Source organism: Ixodes scapularis, unplaced genomic scaffold (genome assembly GCF_016920785.2).
Source record: "Ixodes scapularis isolate PalLabHiFi unplaced genomic scaffold, ASM1692078v2 PGA_scaffold0__279_contigs__length_252992795, whole genome shotgun sequence".
Classification (NCBI taxonomy): Eukaryota; Metazoa; Arthropoda; class Arachnida; order Ixodida; family Ixodidae; genus Ixodes; species Ixodes scapularis.
In genome coordinates, this window is record NW_024609835.1 from 247,607,800 (window position 1) to 247,628,490 (window position 20,691).

The following is a 20,691-nucleotide window of genomic DNA, read 5'->3' on the forward strand; positions in this document are numbered from 1 at the left end:
ACCGGAGACCGTTTCGAATATTTTTTTACCTTTCGATTCGGGCACAACTTTACCACACAAACGTTCGGCATCACACGGAAGCGAAGACGAATAAACGTTTCAACACGTGGATGTCGATCGATTCGGTGAACCTTGCTTTGAGAACGGGAAGTAAGAGCTTCGGGAAGAAGATCCTCTTCCTTATCGTTCTCGCGGCGAGATAAGCTGCGAGCCACGCGCTTTCCACGACGGAGCCGCGTCGCCGCGTGGGCACATCACTCCCGCGTAACAAGGCGAGGAGAAAACGTAGTTCGCTCTTTTTCAAACAATAATAGCTGTATTACGTCACCTACAGCCAAAGATTTGACGTTGTTGTCAAAATATAATGTGCATGTGCCTAAAAAGAGCAATAATAATAACTTTAGCAATCTTTTCGCAGTTCGCTATTTCTATTGGTCGAATTCTATGGAGGTGGTGGAGACACGGGATGGACCCCGCAAGAGGATATAGTGCCTGTGTATTTCTATTGCTGTGAGTTTACTAAGGCGCCTTGCCATTTAGAACTGGTCATTTTTATTGACTGAAGCCCAACAAACAGTATGCTTCCAAAAACAAGCTTCTCCAAAAAGCACTTGAGTGCCCCTTTAATGCGTAATATACTAATAGAGAAGTTCTGGCAAATGTAGTATCCAAGCATGCTTCATAATTTAATGTCTCGTAATTTTGATTAGTTTACGTGATTCCGTTTTTATAGCGCTATAAAATAATACCATTTTAAACTTTATTTTTTATTTTAATTCATACATTATTTGTGTAGTTTGTTGCTTACTTTTTAATTCATTCTATTCAACTGAACACTCACGTAAAATATCGTGGACGATGGGAGGTTATAACTCTAGAAATACTTTTTTTTTCAATATTAGAGATCGTGGTCCATTAAAATCCGAATAAATAAATAGTAACCAAAAATAATCGTAATTTAGAGACATTAACATATTGTTGAAAAACAGCTCTTTAATTTGACAGTAACCTTATAATTGTAGGATACGCAGAAAGAAAGTTATAAAGCGTAAGAAAGCACCAAAACGTCATGCACGGTGGGTTGCACCTTAAGTGCCGGACCTATCCCGAAAGCAGTCGTCAGAGATTGCGAGCTTGACCCACTTCGGCTTTTGTGCTGAGCTGGGCACCGTGCATGCTGCATTGTTCATGCAGGCCGGAGTGGTCCAGAGTGTCGAACCGACAATTTCTGTCGGCTCGGTTTGGGGTCGGGTTCACGACTTTCGGTTGAGTTCCGGTTCAGTTCTCCGGGTCTGGTCCTGGGGAACTGGTTAAGCTTCAGCCTTCGACTCACTAAAGAGGGTGGCAACCAGCGCCAGCGTGGCTCGAAAGAGCCCAGAATATTCAGCAACCGTTTCTGCAGGCACCAGCTCGTACGGCCTGGGCACCGTCCTTCTGCAGGAGCAACATCTGGTGAGCGACGAGCGGTTGCCTTTGTCTACTGACTACTGCCGAAGAGCGGTACAGCAAAATCGAGAAGGAAGCGCTGGGAGTCCTGTGGGCCATCCAGAGGTTCATAAAGCTGCACAACCTGAGCTCTTTTGTCGAAACCGACCACCAGCCGCTGGTCCGGTTGCTGGGCTCCACCGACCTCGACCTCACGCCTCGTCACGTCAAGTGGTTCCACATCCGGCTGCTGCGCTACCGGTTTATGGTGCAGTATGGCAAGTGCCTCGCCACTGCCAACATGTCGTCTAGAGACCCCAAGCCCCCGCTCCAGCTGCGTCTACTGCGTACAGCGTCAAGCTATTTGTGTCGCAGGTTGTGACAGCACACTCTAAGACAAAAGGGAGGAGAAATATAGCAGCCAGTTTGTTTTCCTCCATTTCACTAACGCGCCCCCAAACGGATCTGAGAAGCAGGAAGGAACAAGACGTCTTGCTTCTTTCTGAGGCGGACTGGAGGAAAGTTATTCCACCTTATCTTCGTGAGCTGCTCTAGGCTTTGTGATTTCTTTATTATTTTCATTCAAACACGCGACATGTGCAGTTTGATAAGCAGTATTTGTGCCCCAACACATGCCCACGCAGCACGATAAGTTACCTGATATTGTGAACCCTTGTATGTCCACCACAGGGCATCCATAGTATATTCTGCTAAGAACGCAGAGCAGTATGCTGGTTTCTCCCCTTCATTTCGTCAAATAAGTAAACGAAGCCGTCATGAACCGCCAAGTTCTAAAATGGTGCTACGTACACCGGTCACGGTGTATGCGCAAGGGTTGCCCGAGTCTGCTTGAGCCTATTTGAGCGTCACGACGGTGAGCCTGTGATTATGGTGACCGCGAAATCCACCTTTGCAGCGACTCTGCCTGCTATTAGTCTGTGGGTCTACCATACTACATTTTTACCGAGTGTGTCAACCGATGATCGCCTTGTGTTCTGTTTCTCCACGCATAACCAACATCGCTATGGCTGTACTGTCGGTTGTGAAAGTGGTCATGACCCAAGACGCAAACCGTCGCCGATGGCACCGTGTGTCCCATTGTCAACCGATGATCATCTATGGTCTTGGTGGTTTGGCTCCGCGCTACCAGTATCGTTATGGCAGTGCTCTCTACTGTGAAAGTGTTTGTGCACGAAGACGCCAACAGTCGCCGAGCTCACCTTCTGTTTCACTGGATGTTGACGTATGCTGTTTGCTTGCACTATTCTATTTCCGGTTTCAGCGTTTTAGGGAGCCATATGTGTGGTTACTGTGCAGTCGATGTACCCGTGGATAGTCTGTTGTGAAACTGATCGAAACCATAACTTTGATCGGTCATTCTGTGTACTGTCTTGACAGTTTCTTCCAGCTTGCTTTTTGTAGGCATAAATTGGTTGAGACGTGTGTGATAGTCCGTCTTTTTATTGGTCCCGATCTGGGGATTGTGATGGGAGCTGTACACCAGCTAGCCTGTTTTTTCACCCTTCGATGTTGAAGGAACAAACTGCTCTCTTTTTTTTTTTAATTATCTCTTAATTCCCGTATCCCCCCTAGGCACACTAGCCAACTGGGACAAACAAACCAGGTTAATCTCTGTTTTCCTATTCTGATTTTTCTTCTTCAAAACCTTAAGCAGATTTTTATCGTCTCTACCCTCGTAAACTGCTGGCAGGCAAACTGTGGTGCACCATTGTGCAGCCTTTGGTTTTCCAGTGCCACTGTGGCCACTTGCCCATTGGTTGTAAAGAAGGTTGCCACCATTTTCTTTTCGATACCTCTTGGCATTTTGAGTCTTAGCAGTGGAGTGCCTCCAGACAATATCCAAACGAATGAATGGTGCTTGGTTTCGAGAGCACACTGGATGGTCTTTTTCTCACTTCTTACAATGTCAGATATTTTGTCTTAGGGTTGCCACTTTAGAATCGGTACGGAATTTCATGGCACCCTTCCACCTTTGCCTGGTTTTGTGCTTCCGTCGAATTCTGTGTAACCCAAGAGATGAAGCTTGTCAGACAAAGGTCCCCGTAAGAGTGGCCGAAACGCTCGGGGAACTAATCTTAAGCGACCTTTCGATATCACCATCAGTCAGCCGAGGATCCTCCTTAACAAGCCACTTCACAGCAGCTGCGTTTTCTTCGGTCACAGCTGTTGAAAGTCTACCAGTGCACTTGTGACCTTTGAGAGAGTTGCGGCCACGCCTTTGTTCACCGAACCGACACGAAACTGTTGCACGTCATGGTGCAGCGTCTCCAGAAGCACATCGCAACCGTTCCAGTGATTTGGAATCATATAAACCACTTTTAAAATTGTAAAGCGCCACCGCTCAAATATTTCGTCCCTTGATGTCCAGCACCGAAGTTAAGTGAAGAGAAGGGTCGTAACATGCCTAAGTCCGCAGCTGACACAAGGTGGAACTGTTGCAGACAATGAAGGGAATTTTTTAATCTACCTTAGAATACCGTGCCTCCGCTCATTCCGCACTTATTGCCCGCCCCCAAATTTCAAACATGTGAAGAAATATGCACTGTACATAACAATGTAAAATTGATGACCTCAGATGAGCCCATCCCCTATTTTTTTCGCTATTATCTTCAAATTTTGAAGGGGCGCTTGTTGAATATTTTAAGGTAAAATAGTGAAAGCCGTTTACAACTCCCTGTAACGCCGAATTAGACCGCAGCTCTTGAGGAGGAGGAGGGAAGGGTACTGGGGGGGGTCAAGTGTCCTTGGGTGGGGGTCACGTGACCTAGGGGGGTCACGTGACGATGACGGTGCCGATGACGTCATCAGTAACGATGACGATGCGGATACCGAAGACGTCATCAGTGACGTTCTGATGATGTCATCAGTGATGATGACAATGACGATGCGAATGCCTGTGACGTCATCAGTGATGATGACGATGACGATGCGGATGCCGGTGACGTCACAGTGACGTCACTGATGACGTCATCAGCGATGATGACGATGACGATGCGGATGCCGGTGACATCATCAGTGATGATGACGATGCGGATGCCGGTGACATCATCAGTGACGTCACTGATGACGTCATCAGTGATGATGACAATGACAATGCGGATGCCGGTGACGTCATCAGTGATGATGACGATGACGATGCGGATGCCGGTGACGTCATCAGTGACGTCACTGATGACGTCATCAGTGATGATGACGCTGACGATGAGTGTCGTGTCTTGACGGGGCAACAGACACAGTAGACCGGAGGACCATGGCCCGAGGTTTATTCCATGGAGCGTGGAACTAGAACGAACCTCTCGTGCTATCAAACTGACACGACGATAAAGAAGAAGAGCGAAGGAACTAAAGCGCGCCACTATAGTCCCAGTAGCGCGCGCTTGGCGGTAACTACACAACACTCCTCCCCCTTTAATTACAAAAGTTAGGAGTGAGCTTGGTATCTGTCAGGCGGACGCCGTTCTCTCGGTGGGTAGCGTCCTTCAGAAGTAGATCGGCCTGTAGGAGGTACAGGATCCCGTTGCGGGATGGTGTGAGGCTGCTGTGGCCCATGCTCTTGTACCGTGGCCGGGACACTTGGCTCGCCTGGTGAAAAGGCCAGGAACCCCTCAGCGTCGTCGGTGTCCGAAGGTACCGGCGTTGCCGTTGGCCGTGTTTGGCTCAAAAGTTGATCGAGGTGCCGACGCCAGATGAACTTGCCTTGAGGCGTGGTAACCTGGACTTGGTAAGGTACTGGACCAGTCTTCTTGAGGACGGTACCACGTAGCCACCTCGGCAAACTCCTGTAATTTCGCACTAGGACATTGTCACCAGGGCAGATTTCTTTTCTGCTTGTCCTCCGTTGCTTACTTTGTATAAATTGCTTGTCGATCACTTTCCCCTCTACCGTAGGCTTGATTACATCCAACCTGGAACGCAATCGTCTGCCCATCAACAAGTTTGCTGGCGTCTCTCCTGTTGTTGAATGTGGAGTATTCCGGTACGTCAGCAAAAAGTGTTGCAATGCTTCTTCCAGAGACTCACCAGCGGATGACTTGCGTAGTGCAGACTTCAGTGTCTGCACAAACCGTTCTGCCAGGCCGTTTGTGCTCGGGTGGTATGGGGCGCTCACGATGTGTCTGACCCCGTTGTTCTTCATGAACACCTGGAATTCCTCGGACACCAGCTGCGGCCCGTTGTCTGAAACGATTGTTTCCGGAATTCCGAACCTGCAGAAAAGTTCACGTAGGCACCTCACAGTGCGCTCGGTCGTAGTGCTCTGCATGGTGAACACCTCTGGCCACTTTGAGTGCGCGTCCACCACGACTAGGAACATGGTTCCGCGGAACGGGCTTGCAAAGTCCAGGTGTAGTCGTCTCCACGGTGCTGTCGGCCATGCCCAGAGTGAAGAGGCGCTTTGCATGGATCATTACGCTGTTCCTGGCATGCTTGGCAGCTTCGTACCTTTCTTTCAAGGTCTGAGTCAATTGATGGCCACCAAACATAGCTGCGCGCCAGCTCCTTACTTCGCACGATGCCGGGATGGCCTTGATGCAGTTCGTCGAGCACGGGCTCCTGCAGCTGGGACGGAACAACAACCCTCATGCCGTACATTAGGCACCCTTGATGAACACTCATCTGCAAGCGTCTGTCAAAGAACGGTCTGAGTTGTTGTTCTTGCACGCGCGTCGGCCAACCCATGCTTGTGTATTCAAGTACTTGACAAAGTAACGGGTCGCGCGACGTAGCGCGTGCAATCTCCTGAGAGGACACCGGCATTGACTCTAGCCGCAGTGCATAGAAGGACTCTTCGCCCTCGCAACTATCGTCTTTCCCACTTTCGAGAGGGAACCTAGAGCGATAATCGGCCTCTGCATTGTCACTGGATCTCTTGTACACCAACGAGTACTTGTACGCTGACAAGGTAACAGCCCAGCGCTGCAACCGTGCTGCCGCAATAGACGGAATGCCTGTCTTTGGACCCAAAATAGTCTGCAGCGGTTTGTGATCCGTGACGATAGTGAAAACTCGGCCGTAGATGTATAAGTGGAACTTTTTGACCCCAAAAATAATGGCTAGTGCCTCCTTTTCAAGTTGGCTGTACTTCTTTTCAGCTTCGGTCAGTGTGCGTGATGAATACGCCACAGGACGAGTGTTTCCATCTTCAGTCACATGAGACAAAACAGCGCCTATGCCATACTGGGATGCGTCGCACGCAACTTGCAATGGCTTACTTGGGTCGTAGTGTGCCAGAATCGATGGTGTTGCTAGCGCTGTCTTGATTTTCTCGAACGCTGCTTGACACGCTTTGTCCCAACACCAGCGCTGGTCTTGACGCAGCCGCCTGTAGAGCGGGCTCGCCAGGGTGGATAATCGTGAAACAAACTTCCCGTAGTAATTTACCATACCCAGGAATGCCTGGAGCTGCTGCTTGCTTGAGGGTGCAGCAACCTTCAGCAGAGCCTCGATCTTCTCTGGCGTCGTGCTGACACCTGCAGCACTGATCACGTGGCCCAGATAACGCAGCTCCTTCTGGAAAAACGCGCATTTTTCCTTCTTCACACGAACTCCACGCTCTGACAACCGCTTTAGGTCTGCTTCCAAATTGGCCAAATGCTCTTCCGGCGTCCTACCGGTGATGAGGACGTCATCCAAGTACCAACTGACGCCTTTCAGATCTTTCAGCATTGTGTCCATGATTCTCTGAAAAATGGCTGGTGCTGAGGAGATTCCGAACGGTAACCTGTTTACGGCAAACAGTCCTTTGTGTGTATTTAAAGTTAGGTACTTGCTCGACCTTTCAGCCATCACCACCTGGTGATAAGCCCGGTTTAAATCAATCTTCGAAAATTCCTGGCCTTCTGAAAGCGCTGCGAACAAGTCGTCGACTCTCGGGAGCGGATACTGGTCAGTGTCAAGGCAAGGATTCACGGTGGTCTTGCAGTCGCCGCACAACCTTATTCCACCGTCCTTCTTCACTACTGGCACAACCGGCGTCGCATAATCACTCGTTGTGACTGGTGTTATGACGCCCATGTCTTGCATCTTCTTTAGTTCAGCCTCGACAGCAGGCTGTAGGGCAAACGGCACGTTTCTTGCCTTGAGGAATTTCGGTACGTGACCTTCTTTTAGCGTCAGCTCTGCCCTTTCTTCAGCAATAGTTCCCAGGTCTTTATTGAACAGATTTTGGTACTTGTCCAGAAGCACACTAAGCTTTGTGCGTTGTTCGGAAAGCGCCAAAACATCTGACCTGGCAATGCTGTTGATCCCGAAAATCCGGTTCCAATCCAATCGGATCGCTTGCAGCCACTGCCGGCCGAGCAGAGGTGGTCCCTTTTCCCTTGTGATGTAGAGGGGAAGCTCGGTCCTCTGCTCTCCGTACTGCACGTCGACGTGAGCAACCCCAACGGGCTGAACGATGTCTCCCTTGAACGTGCGCAGCTTGAGCGTCGTCGGCATGATCTTTGTTGAAGGAGATATCTGACGAAACTGTTGCAGTGACATGACAGAAGCAGTTGCTCCTGTGTCCAGTTCCATTTCCAAGGCAACTTCCTGCACGTTTATTGTGAGTTTTATTGGTTCCATACCAGACGTGGTCATTTCCTTCATGCCAACTGGGTCTTGAACCGGAACCAGTTTCTTCATCGCCTTACGTGGCCTCCACTTCGATTTCTTTTCTTTGTCAGCATGACACACTCTTTGGACATGCCCCTTCTTGTTACACTTGAAACAGATATCCGCAATGTGCGGGCATACCCGGCTTTCATGTTTCGCTGAGCCGCAGTGATAGCATTCTCGCTGCGTCACGTTCGCCTCCGCGACGGCCTTCACCTTGTGTACGTCCGAAACTCTAGGTTCTGACGCATGCGTTTCAGCGACGTTCTTTTTTGCTGCTTCCATGGCTAGCGCTTTTTCGACGGCTCTCTGGAAAGTTAGCTTGTTGTCCTCTGTGAACAACACACGCTGAATGTCCTCTCTGCGTAAACCGCAGACGAAACGGTCCCTCAAGGTCTGGTCAAGTGCGGCTTCGAAGTCGCAGGTTTGCGCCAATTTGCGTAATTCTGCAACAAAGGCTGCTACAGATTCGTTCTCGAGCTGCGTTCTTCTGTGAAACTTTGCGCGCTCGCTGATTACCGATGGCTTCGGTGCCAGGTGATCCCCCAAAAGCTTCTTTAGCTCATCGAACGTTTTTCTTGCTGGCAACTCCGGTGCGGTCAATGACTTCAGAAGACTGTACGTTTTCGGGCCTATGAGACTCAAAAATGCGTGTACCTTGTCGTCCTCGGCGATTCGGTTGACCAGAAGAAACGACGTGAGTCGTTGCTCATACGACGGCCAGTCGCTCGTCGATTCGTCAAAGGGCTCGATGTGTCCCAGTCGGCCGAAGACTTGCGGCACTTGACCCGTCGCTGCCGGATCCCCCGTTGCCATGTCGGCTTCCGCGTAGCAGTTCAGCGAAGCCTCCTCGTCGCCAAGTTGTCGTGTCTTGACGGGGCAACAGACACAGTAGACCGGAGGACCATGGCCCGAGGTTTATTCCATGGAGCGTGGAACTAGAACGAACCTCTCGTGCTATCAAACTGACACGACGATAAAGGAGAAGAGCGAAGGAACTAAAGCGCCGCCACTATAGTCCCAGTAGCGCGCGCTTGGCGGTAATTACACAACAATGAGGATGCCGGTGACGTCATCAGTGATGATGACGATGACGATGCGGATGCCGGTGACGTCATCAGTGATGATGACGATGACGATGCGGATGCCGGTGACGTCATCAGTGCTGTCACTGATGACATCATCAGCGATGATGACGATGACGATGCGGATGCCGGTGACATCATAAGTGATGATGACGATGACGATGCGGATGCCGGTGACGTCATCAGTGACGTCACTGATGACGTCATCAGTGATGATGACAATGACGATGCGAATGCCGGTGACGTCATCAGTGATGATGACGATGCGGATGCCGGTGACGTCATTAGTGACGTCACTGATGACGTCCTCAGCGATGATGACGATGACGATGCGGATGCCGGTGATGTCATCAGTGATGATGACGATGACGATGCAGATGCCGGTGACGTCATCAGCGATGATGACGATGCGGATGCCGGTGACATCGTCAGTGATGATGACGATGACGATGCCGGTGACGTCGTCAGTGACGTCACTGATGACGTCATCGGGGTCACGTGACCCCGGGGGTCACGTGACTTGGGAAGCCACGAGACTTTGGGTGTCACGTGACCTTGGGGGTCACGTGACCTAGGGGTGACCTTGGGTAGTCACGTGACCTTGGGTGTCACGTGACGTGACCCTTGGGGAGGGGTCACGTGACCTTGGGGTTACCTTGGGGTCACGTGACCTTGGGATGACCTTGGGGGTCAAGTGACCTTGGGATGACCTTGGTTACGCCGACGGCGACGGCGACGCCGCTCAAGCCGGGAACGGGCCCCTAAGAGCTGCGCTCTAAAACAAATCAAGGCTTCAATTGCACCACACTTAATTTTTGTTTCTGTCTTGTCTGTTTGTCACAATTCCAAACCATTGTAGGGACCTATGCATAGTAATAGTAAATTTTTTTTGCACGACATGTGGTCCGAGAGACGACGACGAAGTGCGAGTAAGTGGACGGGCTTCTCATCGAATCCTACTCTTATGCCAATTAGCGCCGTGTTAATTTACAGTTACCGCGGTATAATTGGTACCAAAGTGTGCGCGAAGGTGTGGGGCATCGACCGGTACCAGTTTTGGCCAAACGGTACGTGATTTTCTCGATTAACGAGGACCTTTCTCTGGTGCGGTGCGGACTTTTCGGTAAGCCTAACGTAGGCCTACCACCAGTACGGCCACCGGTAACGACGCGCCCGGCCGCTAGGCCCAACCCGGCGACGAGTACGACCAAGATGGCGTCCGAAATGGAAGTGGCCACGTCGATGGGTGATAACATGGCGTCAACGCTGAGCATCGGCAGTTTCGGTGGGCGCACGTGCATCGAAGTTCACGGAGAGGACATTACACCGAAAGAAGCCGAAGGCTGGTCTACCTGCGGCAAGCGCATCAAGCAGATTATGGCCGGCAAAGAAAACGGTGAGTCTGCCGCCATTACTCGCCAGTCGAGACCCAAGATCAGGGCCAGCTTTGCCAAGAGAGTTGCAGCTTCGGTAACGAAAGCGGCGAGGATGCCGATAGACATGCCGAAAGAAGACACCAAGATAGTCATGAGACCACGTGGCGGTCTCAACGTAGGGAGAACGGAGGTTTCAGTTATCATGTCGGTCGTCATGACGGCGGCTCGAGTAACGAAGGAAGAAGCCAAAGCAGACACCATCTGCACGAACGCGCAGCAAAACATCATCGTGGTCAGCACCCCGGACGAGAGGCGCGCCACGCTGTACTCTAAGGTCAAAGCCCTTAACATAGGAGGCAGGACATACGAAGTCAGCGCCTACCGAACGGCACCGGACGGCACGGTCAAGGGAGTCATCCGAGGCATAGCCGTAGATGACACCCCGGAGGAGATAGCCGAAAACATCGTGAACCCGTACAACCCCCTAGCGGTGGAGGCGCACAGAATCGGCAATACAACCACGGTGATAGTACTGTTCGCAGGACAGAAAGTACCGAACTACGTCAAGTATGGCTCGATATTAGTCAGATGCGGGCTTTACCGCAAGCACTTTGACGTGTGCAAGCAATGCGGCAAGGTCGGCCATAGAAGAGATGTATGCCCGAATCCCAACACCAGAGTGTGCTTCGGCTACGGAATCGCGATCCCCAGCGAGGCTCACGAACGCGAATGCAAGCCCAAGTGCAGGCTCTGCGGGGGACAGCATCCAACGGGCGAGAGGGAATGCAGAAACAAGTACAAGATACCGTACGTGGTCAAGAAACGGCAATGGGAACGCAAGATGGAAGCCATGCCGCAACAACCAGATCCGGAAAGCTTTCCTGCGCTGCGAGCGCCGTCTGTCGAGAGACCCCGCGGGGAATCGAGGCAGCGCGACAGCGGCCGCAAAAGGGACCACAGCAAGAGAGAGAGGAGCGCCAGCCGCCGCAGACCGTCGCAGTCGAGGGAGAGAGCCGCCTGGGCCGACGCAGTCAAGGTAAACATGGCAGAGAAGAGACAAACACCAGCGCAAAACGCCGAGAAGAAGATCCAAGAAATGAACGGGGTGGTGAAAGCCCTGAGAGACGAGAACGAAAAGCTAAAGCGGAAAATCGCCGAACAGGACGCAACCATCAAGGAAATCAACGAGAAGCTAACGACATTAATCGCAAAACAGCAGCAACAGCAGCAGCAGCTGCCGAAGCCCGCACAAGAGAGGAAACAAGAAGAGATGACCGCGGACGAACCAGAGGTCGAGGTGGACCCGAGAACCACGAAAGCGGCGGGACCGGCTCCCAAGAGGAGAGCCATAGGGGGTGCCAAAGAGCGAAAGATAACGGAGAGAACCGAAAAACAGGACGACAGGCTCGACCATCTTGAAGCGACCAGCAAGGTAACCAACGAACGCCTCACCGCGCTCGAGCAAACGGTTCAGCAGATGACAACGAACGTACAGAGCACGATCCAGAACATGATAGCGCAGATGCAAGCACAGCTGCAGGCGCACATACAGGCAGAAATGCAAAGTATGGAAGCACAGATCATTGCCAAACTGCAGCAATCATGAACGGGGCAGCACGTACAGCAGCAACCACACAGCCAGTGAGAGATCTTTTGGTCTGGCACTGGAACTGTAATGGCTTTACCGGCAAGAGAGCGGTGCTACAGCAACACTTGCAGCAACTAAAGAGGAAACCAGACGTCATAATGATTCAAGAAACACTCAGCGAAGCGACGCCGAGACTCCCGGGCTACCGGTCGCACGACAGCCCGCCGAGCGCAAGGGACACGTCCAAGGGCTAGGGCAGAGGGGTCTGCACCTTCGTTAGGAAAGGGATCACCTTCGTGGAACACGAACTGATCGGCAGAAGCGCCATCGAACACTGCACGGTGGAAGTAATCACGGGCCGGAAGAGGAAGGAGAGCACCTTCCTGGTGAACGTCTACAGCAACCCGTCTCACGGACAACAGAACTTCAAGGCACTATTCCACAAGGCGAGCAGAGTCGCGGGGAGCAATACGCTCGTAGTGTGCGGAGACTTTAACGCTCCGAACCAAGACTGGGGCTACCAAAGAACGACGGTCAAGGGGAGGGAGCTGATACAAGGTGCCACCGACGTGGGACTGAACCTAATCACGGATCCGGCCTTTCCCACCAGAATCGGCACATCGGTTACGAGAGACACCACTCCGGATCTTACCTTCGTCAAAACCGACGGAGGATCGAGAGAAGCGGAATGGAGAAACACGGGCCAAGAGCTGGGCAGTGATCACTACATCGTGGAGGTCGTCGTACCGCTCAAAGGACAAGGCAATACCGGCATAAGGAAGCATCGCATTACGGACTGGGATGCCTTTCGAACGGCACTACCCGCAGTGCAACTGGACATTACGGACATCGAGCAATGGGCGGCTAACGTCGTTGAGACGACGGAGGGAGCCACCAAAGAGCTGGAGACGGACGAACGGATAGACAAGATGGACAGTTGGCTGTCCCACTTGATAGAAGCCAAGCAGTCCATAAAGGCGAGGTGGCAGAAGCAACGAACCAACCGACGTCTAAGAAAGAAGATCGCCGAGCTGAACAGGCAGATCGAGGCCCAGTGCAAGGTGCTATGCACCCAACAATGGAACGAGGCCTGCAACGAAGCCGACGGACAGTTACACAAGGGCAAGACGTGGAACATGCTGCGGCACCTCCTCGACGACACCAAGACCAAGGGCCACCAACACAACAACCTGGCCAGGATCCTACACAGGGCAATCTGCAAACACGGGGAGGACGAGGTCAAGCGGCGCTTAGACGCCGAGTACCTACCGAGCACGCCCACGGAGAGACACTCGGATTACCAAGGCAACGAGAACGAGACGCTAGATCGAGCCATCGAGACGTGGGAAGTCAGAGTTGCCCTGCAGGATCTCAATGGCAGGTCCGCCGCGGGTCCCGACCGAGTGACCAACAGAGCGCTCAAAAACCTCAACGAAGCGGTCATCGAAACGCTCACGAACTTCTACAACAAGTGCTGGCAAGAAGGAAGGCTGCCCAAGCAATGGAAAGCAGCCAAGACGATTCTCATCCCCAAGCCTGGCAGGCCGCCCAACATAGAGAACCTCAGGCCGATCTCGCTGACTTCGTGCGTGGGAAAGGTCCTCGAGCACGTTCTGATGAACAGGTGGCAGCGTTACCTGGAAGAATCGGAGCTCTACCCAAATTCCATCATCGGGTTTCGGAACAAGCTCGGGACGCAAGACGCCATGATCTTACTAAAGAACGAGATCATCGACGATATGACGGGCACCAAGGACAACAGAGCCATGCTCGGACTGGACTTGCAGAGCGCCTTCGATAAAGTGAGGCACTCGGCTATCCTGGCCCAAGTATCCAGGCTAAACATGGGCAGGAGGACATACGAGTATATCAAAGACTTCCTGACGGAACGGACCAACAAAATATGCGCGGGAGACCTGCAGCTCGGTGAGAAGAAGCTGGGCAGCGTCGGAACCCCGCAGGGCTCGGTGATCTCCCCGCTACTCTTCAACCTCGTGATGATTGGGGTGGCCAACCGGCTAGAAAGAGTAGCGGGAGTCCGGCACACCATCTACGCCGACGACGTTACGCTATGGGTACCGGGAGGAAGCGACGGACACATTGAGACAACGCTGCAAGAAGCAGTCAACGCCATCGAGGAGCAACTGGACGGGTCTGGACTCGTCTGCTCTCCGGCCAAGTCAGAGCTGCTGGTGATTCCACCGAAAGGAGCGGGCAGGAAAAGAAAGAATATGGAAATCAAGTACGAGCGTCCCAAGATCATGGTGAAGACGGCAGGACGACAAGAAATACCGGAGGTCGAGAAGATTCGAGTGCTCGGGCTGCTCATCGAGCGAAACCGGGTCAACAGTGAAACGGTGAACAAGCTCGCGGGCAAAGCGGCCGCGGCAATGAGACTCATCAAGAGGGTGTCCAACAGAAGAGCGGGGATGAAGGAGGAGAGCCTGACCAGGCTCATTCAATCCTTCGCAGTCAGCCACATAACGTACGTGGCCGCCTTCCACAACTGGAGGCCAAGTGAACGTAACAAGATAGACGCCACCATACGCAAAACATATAAGGCGGCACTCGGTCTTCTCGGGAGCACGAGCACCGAAAACCTCATGGCGTTGGGAGTCCACAAAACGCTGGACGAAATAGCCGAGGCACAGAGAACGGCGCAACTCGAGCGTCTCACTGAAACGAGAACCGGAAGACAGATTTTGCGGGACCTTGGCCTCGAACCGAGGGAAGGCGAGCAGCAGACCAGCGTACCTATACCGGATAGCATCAACAGAAAGCTCAGGGTCTGCCCGATCCCGAGGAACGTGAACCCCGAGCACAACAAGGAGCGAAGGTTGGCGAGGGCCAGGGCTCTCGTGGACCTCCACGCCAGAGAAGAAGGGGCCGTCTACGTGGACGCGGCGGAGTATCGAGGGAGCAGCAACGCATACGCGGCGGTGGTCGTCGGGGCATCGACGGGTGCAACGAAGACCGCGGCGAGCGTCCGCACTCGAGAAGCGCACCGGGTGGAAGAGGTGGCCATCGCCTTGGCCGTCTCCGACCCCGGATGCACTACAGTGTTGTGCGACTCTAGAACGGCAGTGAAGAACTACGCCAAGGGTAGGGTATGTAGAGAGGCCGCGCGCATACTCCGCAAGGCCGCAGACATCGGACGCAAAAGTGCTGTGGCGATCAAGTGGTTTCCGGCCCACATGGGCAGTGACGTGTCGGAACGCGGGAACGCGAACCACAACGAGACGGCCAACGCGGCCGCGCGAGGACTAACCAACCGCGCAGCTGCAAACACGGCCGACTCGGAGTGTTGGTCGCGGTACAGTGCCAAGGACAAGATGACCTCCTTCAACGAAATAGTGAAGTGGTATAGACTAAACAGACAGACTATGCCGCCACCTCATCCAGGGCTTTCTAGGAAGGAGGCAGTCTTATACAGACAATTACAGACTGGGTCCCTGCTCACCCCGGTGCTAGCAAAGCACGTGTATCCGAGTGTGTACGCGAGTGACGTGTGTAGACTGTGCGCGAAGGAGAGAGCTACCGCGGCTCACATCCTTTGGGACTGTAGAGTAAATCCGCGAGAAGCCAGCGAGAAGACGAATCTCCCGCCGCAGCTAGAGGCTGCAACGAGGAGCTATGATCAAGGCACACAACTCAAGGCCGTCCAGCAGGTCTCGGCAGCTCTAGAGAGGCAGCGACCGAGCGAAACCGGGGAGAAGGGGAGCAGCACCCCCAAAAAGGGGGCGGCGGCCCTCTCGGACCCGCGGAAGTAGCGAGGAAGCAAACCTCGAGGAGCAGAACGCACGAGACAGACGTAGTGGCCGCGTCGCGGTGAAAGTTCGTCCTCCCTGCGTGGAGGGAGCCTAACCGATTCTGCAGGCATTTTCAGTAAAGTTGTTCTCTCTCTCCCCACATGTGGTCCGGGACAACGTGCGAGGCTTGACAGAACGGCAAAAACCCATACGCAGTGTACCTGTCAGTCAATCGCCTACTTATATTTTGTGTTGTTTGAAACAACACAAAATATAACTAAGTGACGGGGCTAAGGGAAGTGCCGAGAAAGTTCTCGACACAAAATTCGTGATTCTTCATGAATTCAGGAAAGGACATCTGAACACCGAGTGGGACCCCGAGAAAGCCGCGAACTGCAGCTGGCAACACTGAGTTTTGTTGATCTTCTGTTCTGGAATATAAAAACACGGGCTGTCCTGTCCGTTTACTGCGTCGCACCACTGAGATGTAGGTGCCTTTGTGCGACTGGTCCAAGGTGCAGCAATTGAAGGGCAACAAGAGTCGCAGTGCGGTGGTGCTTTTCCGTCTGCCACTTCGAATGCTGCAACCACGTCTCGTATGATAGAAGTGTATCACGTCCGCGGTCGGGAGAAGTGAACAGTGTCCGAATGGCACGATGTTGCACATCCTCCAGCTGGTAAGTCAAGTGGACTCGATATGGGTGCCACACATATGCGCAGTGCTCCAACTTTGGTAGAACAAGTAAAGTGTAAAGCAAGCCTTGAAAAGCCACACAATTTCGACAATCGTGTCAGAAAGCCCAAAGTGCACCGAGCTTTCGCCACTATGTTTAAAATGTGGAGAGGTAAGTCCAGTTCTGGTACAAACATTACAAGCGTTGCCCCAAGGATTGAAGCGCATTGTACCTTCCATAAGGAGGATCCTGAGGTAGTGTATAGGGGAATACTGGTAGTCTTGGTGTTGTGGAAACGCATCACTATGCTCTTACCCTCACTCATGGTCAGGCAGTTTGCATGCGCCCTCTCTGAAAAGCAAGTGATATAGCCTTGAAGGCGGACAGAGCAGTCAGAAGTGATGCGGGCAACAATGGACCTGTCGTCTGCATACGGTTCAAGTAGGGTGTTACTGGTTTGCGACATGTCGTTAACCTAGAACGAGGACAAAGTTGGGCCAAGTACGGAGCCTTGTAAAACTCCAGAAAGGGCTGGATAGTTTTGGGACATTGGCCAATGGTAGCACGCGTTGAGTACAACCTACTATAAAGCGAGTCAACCTAAGTAGTAGTGAGCCTCGGACACCAGCCCGAGCGGCTTTTCTAATCAGGACGGCGTGATAGAGCAGGTCAAGCACATTACTGCGATTCAGTTGAATCATATCAGTAGGAATGCGACTGTCGGTACTGTTAAAAGTTGAGAAAATATGTTCAATAAAATATAAACTAGGAGAATACATAGTACATCATAGGACCCATCCAATACTGCGAGGCAGACATGTTTGTTCGGTCTTGTGCTGGCTTCAGATGCTCTTCTAAACACACCATGATGATGATGTTTTGACTGAATTTTTTCTTCTTCTTTTTAGCTAGGATCGCTGAACTGCTGTACTCCTACTCAAGCAGGTGTGAATTCGTTAGGCTTAGCAACAATCGTTTTACAGCCAATGTTATTAGGTGGCTCGTCGTTCCTGCTTTTGTGATATTTTTTTTTTCAAATAGCTGCCGGAGCTTCCATCTAATGTCAGAACATCTATTAGTGCTTTTCTTTATAGGAAAAAGAAAACTCACTGTCGAGGAGACTTTATAACTGTTTTTCAGCCTTCCGGACGACTCGGCGAGCGACGCGCCTGGCGACTCGGATGACGATTTACAAATGCCTTCAACATCAGCTTGGGCTTCAGCAGAGTCATCAGAAAGCGATGATAAGAACGAACAAGCAGCGAAGAGGCCAAAAAAGACGTACAAGCGAGAAAGACGTTGCAAGAGGACGCGTGACCAGCCTGAAGCAGATACTAGTCAGAACGGCGAATTCAATGGGATGTCGTCACCGTCCATGGTATGGATAGCTGGGTAGCCTCAAGACATTCTTGAAAAGGTCACTGAAAAACCTCCAACATGCTCTCCTAACCTAAGCGCATATCGCAGTGCACTTGACGCGTTTACTCGTTCTTTTGATAAAAAAGTGTGGACAATATTTGTCACATAGACAGACCGGTATGCTGATCAGGTGGTAAAGCGAACTGGGGGCCACTCTCAGTGAGCGAGCTGAAAGCCTGCATAGGCATGCTCATTCTTATAAGTATTCATTCCTTGCCACAAGTCTGCCTGTACTGGAACTCAAATCAGCTCTTCATTGTGAAGGAAATCTCTCGCGTGATGACCTTCAAGCGTTGTCAATAAATTACAAGCTGTTTGCACCTTAATGACAACGCGCAGCAAATAGAGTGGACCCCGCCAGGATGTGACGGGTACTATAAACTGCGACCTCTTACCTAAGCCATCAACAAGAATTTCTGAAAAGCATACAGCCCGACCTTTCACGTCGCGGTTGATGAATCTGATTCTTTTCAATGGTCGATCGGTATTAAAACAATACGTTCCGATGAAACCGAAAATCAAAAGGGGGTACAAAACTCTGGAGCCTCGCCGACAGTGAGACTGGATACCTCTGCCGATTAGAAGTATATCATTGACGCAACGGAGAAAGGCCCACTGATCAGACTCTTGGGGGACATGTAGTTCTCTTGCTAACGGAGAATATAGTGGAGAAAAGATCCCCAGTTTTTTTCGACAATATTTTTTCGTAAACCAAACTGCTCCTGAAACTACGAGAACGAGAAGTGTTTGGCTGTGGCATATTCAGGACCAACAATCGAGACCTGCCCCCGAAGTCGAAATGGGCAACAAGCTTTCTCGTGGAGAGTACCCCTACCGATTAAAAGGGCCAATGTCGTCTTACCAATGACGAGACACAAAAAATGTGAACATGATGTCCAATTTTTATGACCCTGAAGAACAAGCTTCGATGAGAAGGAAGCGTCCCTGCGTAAGACAAGATTCAGGTTATATGCCCGTTGTCAGTCAAGGACTACAACCACTGGATGGGGGCGTAGACTGTTTCGATCAAAAACGCAATGCCTATCGATCGACGGTCCAAGAAGTGGTGGCATCGTATTTTTTACTTTTTTGTCGATGCAGCAATTTACTAATTGTACAACACACAGCATTCGACGACGATGTGGCCTTGCTTCACTTCAAGGTGCTCCTCGGGCGACAACTGATAAGGAGGCAGACTTTCCGCACTGGCAGAAAGTCGAAAGTAGATTTCCAAAGAAAACAAGGAAGCCGCAGTGGGTCGTTGATTACTGGGGTGCCAAACGAAATTCGCCTTGTGCGAAGAGATCACTTTCCTGAGGAGAATGCCAAGAAATAAAGGTGTCAGTGGTGCTTGACAAAGAGCAAGGAAGTCCGCACAATATTTTCGTGCTGCACTTGCGACGTCCCTTTGTGTGTTGGGTGCTTCTCCTCTTACTTGTCCAAGTGAACTCAAATAGAGGGCACTCGTCATTTTTTGTTAGTGTACCTCATGGGCAGTGGGACATACGCTGTCCCACTTTAGTTTCTGGTGCTTAGAGGGTAGTGGGACATATGTTGTCCCTCCAACTGTGCCGCTGAATTTTGTTGCAGAGCTATGTAAATTGGTTGAAACATTCTTTTTCTTGTTCAATGAAGCATTTCTGATATTATAAAAGTAAGTGTAATAATAAAGGACTGCTCGCACCCTATAAAGGGTCAAGCTCGTCAGTGATTTGCCGAAGTAGTTGCCGCTCTGTCCATGATGCGCGGTAAGGATCGGCAAACCCACGGCTGAACTCCCTGGTTTCTCCTGTATAGTCATGGCCGCAACTGTCATACATCCCAGTTGGTGCTCATTGCAAAGCATTGAGCACCATTCTTGGTGATCATTGCAAAGCATTCACACTTTTAGAGCGCAGCTCTTAGGCGCCCGTTTCCGGCTTGAGCTGCGTCGGCGTCGGCGTCGCCGTCGCCGTCGGCGTCAGCGTAACCGCGCGGTGCATTATGGGACATGTCCCATAATGCACCGCGCGAGTCCCCCCGAAGTCACGTGACCTCGGGGAGGGGGGGGGGCACGTGACCCCCCCTTCCCGAGGTCACGTGACCCCCCGAAGTCACGTGACTCCCCTGAGGTCACGTGACCCCCTCCCCGAGGTCACGTGACCCCCCGCCGAGGTCAGGTGACCCCTCCCCAGATGACGTGATCGTCACTGACGACGTCACCGGCATCCGCATCGTCATCGGCATCATCACTGATGACGTCATCAGTGACGTCACTGATGACGTCACCGGCATCCGCATCGTCATCACTGATGACGTCACCGACATCCGCATCGTCATCGTCATCATCACTGATGACGTCATCAGTGATGATGACGATGACGATGCGGATGTCGGTGACGTCACTGATGACGTCACCGGCGTCGGTGACGTCACTGATGACGATGCGGATGTCGGTGATGTCACTGATGACGTCACCGGCATCCGCATCGTCATCGTCATCATCACTGATGACATCACCGACATCCGCATCGTCATCGTCATCATCACTGATGAAGTCACCAGTGACATCACTAATGACATCATCGGTATCCGCATCGTCATCGTCACTGATGACGTCATCAGTGACGTCACTGATGACATCTTTGGCATTGTCATAGTCACGTGACCCCAGGTCACGTGACCCCCCCCCCCCCGGTCAGTTGACCCCCCCCCCCAGTACCTTTCCCTCCTCCTCAAGAGCTGCGCTCTAATTCGGCATTACAGTGAGTTGTAAACGGCTTT

At 51.8% G+C, this 20,691-nt stretch overlaps 3 protein-coding genes and 1 pseudogene across 3 annotated transcripts; 3 read left to right on the top strand and 1 right to left on the bottom strand.

Annotated features, from left to right (window-relative positions):
* Nucleotides 1–4,867: 4,867 nt before the first annotated feature.
* Nucleotides 4,868–5,765, bottom strand: LOC121047769 (uncharacterized protein K02A2.6-like). Its single transcript, XM_040503301.2, has one exon. It carries the CDS (start codon nt 5,756–5,758, stop codon nt 4,868–4,870), a length of 891 nt encoding a protein of 296 aa, XP_040359235.2. The 5' UTR covers nt 5,759–5,765.
* Nucleotides 5,766–10,334: 4,569 nt separating this feature from the next.
* LOC115311389 lies at nt 10,335–12,104 on the top strand. Its single transcript, XM_040216868.2, has one exon. It carries the CDS (start codon nt 10,335–10,337, stop codon nt 12,102–12,104), a length of 1,770 nt encoding a protein of 589 aa, XP_040072802.2.
* Nucleotides 12,105–13,702: 1,598 nt separating this feature from the next.
* Nucleotides 13,703–15,856, top strand: LOC115317871. The gene has a single exon (XM_040216869.3). It carries the CDS (start codon nt 13,703–13,705, stop codon nt 15,854–15,856), a length of 2,154 nt encoding a protein of 717 aa, XP_040072803.3.
* Nucleotides 15,857–16,491: 635 nt separating this feature from the next.
* LOC115311395 lies at nt 16,492–19,375 on the top strand (annotated as a pseudogene).
* Nucleotides 19,376–20,691: the final 1,316 nt, after the last annotated feature.

Bases quoted from the DNA above. Each gene is read 5' to 3' on its own strand.
- LOC121047769 (XM_040503301.2), bottom strand. From the start codon at position 5,758: ATGTTCCTAGTCGTGGTGGACGCGCACTCAAAGTGGCCAGAGGTGTTC.
- LOC115311389 (XM_040216868.2), top strand. From the start codon at position 10,335: ATGGCGTCCGAAATGGAAGTGGCCACGTCGATGGGTGATAACATGGCG.
- LOC115317871 (XM_040216869.3), top strand. From the start codon at position 13,703: ATGAACAGGTGGCAGCGTTACCTGGAAGAATCGGAGCTCTACCCAAAT.